The 6,314-nt window shown below is 38.5% G+C and overlaps 1 protein-coding gene across 1 annotated transcript; it reads right to left on the bottom strand.

Annotated features, from left to right (window-relative positions):
* Positions 1-1,082: 1,082 nt before the first annotated feature.
* Positions 1,083-2,321, bottom strand: LOC110528946 (odorant receptor 131-2-like). Its single transcript, XM_021611116.2, has one exon. It carries the CDS (start codon positions 2,031-2,033, stop codon positions 1,083-1,085), a length of 951 nt encoding a protein of 316 aa, XP_021466791.2. The 5' UTR covers positions 2,034-2,321.
* Between the last annotated feature and the right edge of the window lie 3,993 nt (positions 2,322-6,314).

Here is a 6,314-nt window from a genome sequence, read left to right as displayed (position 1 = left end):
TGTGCAATGGAATTTGGCACTGTTGCTTTTCTTTTGACAATACCACCATCTGGTGTCCAACAGCCTTACCGGCCTAAATATGGTATTTATACTGCAGGTACAATCTGTACAATGCAATATATGTGAAGATAGATATGTTCCCAGAATTATTATCAAACGAGAGCATCTTAAGACCCGGCTAGTCATTTGAGTGCGCTCTGATTTCTAAAGTAATTGCAATGTAGCAACAAGTGTTTTCTGTATACATAAACTCTATACTGTATCATGTTACACATGAATATGAAACTCCAGACATTGTACTGTGCTGAATATAAGAATGAGTATTTAACATCAGGCTAAATTTCCAAGATATTAGGTGTGTTCACTCTGGTTATCTACTCCGATTTCAGAGCACTCTGGTCTGAGTGTGTCAGAGCGCAGAATAACTGATGAATTTACAAACGAGCAACACCCGCTGAATATGACCGGTGTCAGTAAATGTCTGCAAAAAAGGTAATTCAACTATTGCCAGCAGCTCAGTTACAGTCACTAACGCTCTAGGGGTGTGTTCGTAAATTCAATCTGGAATGCTAGAGTACACTCAGAGTGCACTCTGGGCATTCGTGAATTCGTGAATTCAGAGGGTTGTCAGATTACACCAAGATGCTCAAACTTCTTGAGAGGTTGCAAGGTGTTCTACCAATGTCATTTCAATATTGTAGCGAATTCAGGTGGTAGCCCCAACTGGGACTCAAACTCATGTCCAGCAACTGTCAACCCAACACCTTCCGCCAAGAGATCCAAACCCCTTGATGAGGTCGCTAGGTGTTGGGCTAAGGTTGCTACAATATTGAGTATGTAACAGAAAATAACAGAGGAGACTAGTTAGTAATTCACAAAGACCAAGGTGCAAGCACAGAATTATAATTAGATTATATTTTTATGGTTTCAAGCAGAGTGATGATATCAGTGGGTCCAGTGATGACCCCAGATGAGGGCGATGAAAATGCAGGTCCTGTGCAGATCAACACTTCAATACACAGTTGACACATCCAGCCCATTCTGATTTAAATTATATGATTATGAACAGGTTACAATTTACCCTACCGCTTTTTTGAATTCACTTGAACTTCAGTGGGCTTTATTTGGATATCATATTGTTTGCATGAATAGTAAACTCTCATATACTTGGCAAATTTCTGATCTCTTAAACCGTAAATCACTGGGCTTAAGAGACGTGGCAAAACATTGGTGAAAAGGAAATTTGAGAACAGAATGGTTGTTCGCTTATTTGGGAAGAGAGACAAGAGAATCATATTGGTTAGGGGCGTGATATACCCCAGCATGCAGAACAGAAGCTGAACCCCATGTAACAATATTGTGTTACGAGCATTTCGAGCCGACGCTGGGTCTGTTATGGCAGCTTTTGCAGCAAAAAGGACCTTAAAATAAGTAACGAACAATGTCAGAAATACAAATGACAGGTTAACAATATGGACCGCCGTGGATGTAGCCTCATGATATGGGGAACCATAAACAGCATTGTTATAACATAGAACGCCTGTGGAAAAAATTGTGAATGGTTTAGTAGCTAGCACAATGATGATGTCACTGAGTGCAGGGATGACTGCCACACTCCAGATGAGGCAGATGAGGATGTAGGTCCTACGCACTGTACAGATCTGAATATGATGCAGGGGCTTACAGACAGCAATGTAGCGCTCTATGGCCATGCCTGCTAAGTTCAATGGACTGTTTCTATTGGTTGTGCTTGTGATTACAAGCATCATACAGCAAACAAACATATTCAGGCCATATGGAAGCACATATGTTATAACCTGTAGCATCACTGCAAAAGACAGCATAATCATGTCGTTGATCACCAGGTGAATGTATAGAATATACCTTGGGTCACTGTAGAAGACATGACTCTTGAAGAAAATATACACAAAGGTTCCATTGATGTAGTTGATGATTACACCCAGGGCAATTGTTGTGAAGTTTTTAATGAAAGCGTCATTGAAGTTATCCATTGCTCTGCTGTTGTTCATCATTCAGTTGTTCATGAAAGCAATGTTGAATTGATTTCGGCCTTTGGTGAAGTTCATTACTCGTTGACTATCAAGAAGTACTTAGACAGTACCTGACAAAGAAAAACAAATATTATTCAGAGTTTCAGACAATCCCCATAAGCAGAGATATTATTACAGGGATAGCTTAAACTTGATATACTGTACAATGAAAAAGGTAACAATGAGCCTTACTGTTTTTCTTGGGACTGAGCTGGCTATGACTACAAATTAACACACCTAGCTAGCTTAAAGTATGGTATTAGTGCGGAATTATAGTGTACATGTCATTTTGAGTTTCTGCTTGTCATCAAGTCATTGTAACACTAATAGGAGAAAAGTTGTTGTAATATTCTTGTCAGTAGCTAGGTTTCCATCCAGTTGGTGACAGATTTCCATCAAATGCACCTGTTGCGGATAAAAGGCTGTTTGTGGTGATGTAGTGCACATAAAAATAAAGAACACAAGTTTCCATCACATTTTAACTCTACTGATGGTTTTGTTCCCATGTTTTGCGATGTACCCACTCTGGTCTTGGCACATGCCAGCCAGGAGCTGGCATATACAGTGAGGTTAGGATAGCCTACATGATTAGATTATTATGGACAAAGATTATTAAGGCAGCCAAGCATCGATCATCATGTATCCAGAATAAGACCATCAAATTATTGCAAAGGTGCATTAATCAATGTATGCACTTTCACTACCTTGTGGAGTTCATCATAAAATGTATTTCATCTGTAGCCTAATAAACTGCGTTCTTTCCCGCGTGGTAGTGGAAGTACCACACTATATCTCGTGACTCCAAGATTACTTTGATATAATGGTTATTATATCAGTATTTGCTCATAAAGGCATTTCCATTGCAATTTTTCACATAATTTATTTTACAGACACAAAAAGAACCCACTTTATCTAATTGATTTTGTTTTGTCGACATTTGGAAAGTTTACCGACAAATTTGATGTTTCCATCAGGCCTGTCTTGAAATTTTATCAGACTTTACTCGAATAAAAAGGTTGGATGGAAACCTGGTTAGTCACATTAATTATTATGTTACAACTAAAACCTGCACAACACACATTAATCTAATGTACTCACTAAGAAATTATAATTATTGTCATTGCTGTCATCTCATCTCATATTTCATCAATTGGAATGATTCGTGATAATTCCATTTAAATTTTTAAGAAGTAATCCGTTGGCCTATGGGCCTATGTTGTTTCGGGGAGTTGCAAGTGAGATTTTCGAATCCCTAGTCTCCATCTGTAATCAGCGTCCACATGATGAGAAAGGCTGTAAAACTTACCACACAATGCCTGTCTGACTAGCCAGTAAATTTGTGAGGCGAAGCTACTGGTTTATATAGATGCATTTTGACACATCTAAGTGAGATGATGTAATCGATTGGGGAGTGAGGAGTCAGTAGAGCGGGAGGGGATGGTGCATGATCATTACAGCCAAAGTCGGTCAACAGCCCAATCCGCCCCTTTGCTTGGTAAACTGAGGGATAGGGCTGGGGAATTGAATTTAAATATATATATCACCTTTATTTAACCAGGTAGGCAAGTTGAGAACAAGTTCTCATTTACAACTGCGACCTGGCCAAGATAAAGCAAAGCAGTTCGACACATATAACAACACAGAGTTACACATGTAGTAAAACAAACATACAGTCAATAATACAGTAGAAAAATAAGTCTACATACAATGTGAGCAAATGAGGTGAGATAAGGGAGGTAAAGGCAATAAATAGGCCATGGTTGCGAAGTAAATACAATATAGCAATTAAAACATTGGAATGGTAGATTTGACAGTAGATGAGTGTGCAAAGTAGAAATACTGGGGTGCAAAGGAGCAAAATAAATAAATACATAAATACAGTAGGGGAAGAGGTAGTTGTTTGGGCTATTTATAGATGGGCTATGTACAGGTGCAGTGATCTGTGAGCTGCTCTGACAGCTGGTGCTTAAAGCTAGTGAGGGAGATAAGTGTTTCCAGTTTCAGAGATTTTTTGTAGTTCGTTCCAGTCATTGGCAGCAGAGAACTGGAAGGCGAGGCGGCCAAAGGAGGAATTGGCATTAGGGGTGACAAGTGAGATATACCTGCTGGAGCGTGATGACCAGCGAGCAGAGATAAGGCGGGACTTTACCTAGCAGGGTCTTGTAGATGACCGGGATGAATGAGGATAGACAGCTTAGAAGACTTGACATGATAGTATTAAACTTATTTGAAATATTGGTAACACTTCCGATGAGTACCCTTTACATAATGCATTATAATCGCATGTATAACACCTTATGAGCTATGCATAATGCATTATAATGCATCTAACTGCACTCATAAAGCACTATAAGCACTATTAGAATGCCGTATGAAACGTTGTTGTAAAGTGTTACATAAAGAGGTATTCTTCCATCATGTTTGGTGCACAAGACAGATTTAAGTGGAAGTTGTGCAGTGGAATGAAAATATACCCATTAATGAGCACATACAGTATAAAGTTGTATTTCCTAATGTGCAGTGAGGTAGCCTAGTGGTTAGAGCGTTGTGCCAGTAACCGAAAGGTGGGATTATGACTGAACGCCTCTATCGTATCCCTGAGTTGACAAGGTAAACCTCTGTTGTTCTGCTCCTGAGCAAGGCAGTTAACCCTCTGTTCCCTGGGTGCTGAAGATGTGGAGGTTGTTTAACTCAGCCTTCTGATTCAGAGGGGTTTGCTTACATGCAGAAGACATATTTCAGTTGTACAACTGACTAGGTATCCCCTTTTCCTACTATATAAATAGTTGAAATTGCTTGCTCAATTAGTGGCAAACTTTCCATGGGGTTGGGGAACCATACAAGGAAAGGATAACTGAAATGGGAATGTAAATACCTGAGGATCAACCACACGTACTGAACAAGAAATTCATCCCCCTGCCATCTCCCTACTGTAAATTTCAAACAAGATTAATACTGTGGGGTAGTGATGGGTCGTATCCGAACAAACAACTCTTTTTGTACGGCACTTTTTGGTGGACATTGGGAATCGAAACAGCTTGTTCATTCATTTAGCTCCCAAATCAGAGAATGTATAGAATTTATCCCAGGAACCCTGTAGAAGATATGACTTTTGAAGAAAGTACACACGAAAGTTACATTAATGTATTTGATGATTATGCCTACAGGGCAGATGTTATGAAGTTTTTGATGAAAGAGTAATTTAAGTGATCCACTTGGCTGTTGTTCATCATTTCAATAGTTTAAATACAGGGCTGGAAAGTGTCATACAATTTGAAATTTTTGTGAACTTTCCTTTTAATCCTTAATAATTTGGCATTAAGCATCGGTGCAGCGTTTATATATCTTTCTAACACTTTTTTAGCATTGTCATCAAATCACATTAACTATGTAATATTGCATAACATTGTGCATTGATAAGAGGTAAGTGTAGCTACTACAACACAGACAAGTCTGTTCTGAAGAGCATTTACTTTGTTCTTGAAAAACTATTTTCTTTCACTGTCCTGGAATAACACAGATGAGACAGAGAGTGCTACTTTATATACAGAGTTACTTTATGTATGATATCATACACCAAAAGGCAAACCCTAAAGACTGGAAAGGGGATGATAAAAACAGGTTAATTACTTAGCAGTAATATAGTGATATAATTATCTGAGCCTTTAAAAAAATATAAAATGTTAATGCTTGTGTGAATTAATCTGATTTGTTATACAGGCATCACATAAATTAGTAGGTCCTGGTTGTTAGTAAACTGTGCATGAAGAAACAAAAATACCTGCAGCCCTGAACACAGTAAGCTGCCTTTAATAGTGGCTTGTTGTCACTAGGAAGGAATACAGTGGTTTTGTTTCTTTATGGATGAATGACATTACATTGTTCCGTGACATTGTTCCATGGTATTGAACCAAATTTGATTAACTGGATCTGTACAAACAATGGTAAAGGATTAGCATTATATTTCAAAGCTTTAAATGGTTTATTAATAAAGACTCAATGACAATGAAAACATAAAGAATGTTGTAGTAAACTTACATTTTAGGTTATGGTAGGGTGACACAGTTGTACTACACCAGGGCTGCCCAAACCTGTTCTATTTAGTTTATCAACCAACTAAATTATTAGAATAAGGTGTGCTAGATTTGGGTTGAAGAGAAAATCTACATAAGGTAGCTCTCTGGGAACCGGGGTTGGGCAGCCCTGTTATTACACTCTCAGGGGATAAATTTAAACATTCTCAAGAATCCAGGGGTAGTTGAT

Source organism: Oncorhynchus mykiss, chromosome 7, assembly GCF_013265735.2.
Source record: "Oncorhynchus mykiss isolate Arlee chromosome 7, USDA_OmykA_1.1, whole genome shotgun sequence".
Lineage (NCBI taxonomy): Eukaryota > Metazoa > Chordata > Actinopteri > Salmoniformes > Salmonidae > Oncorhynchus > Oncorhynchus mykiss.
The sequence above is the reverse complement of the archived record's forward strand: the minus strand, read 5'-3'. Positions and strand labels throughout refer to the sequence as shown.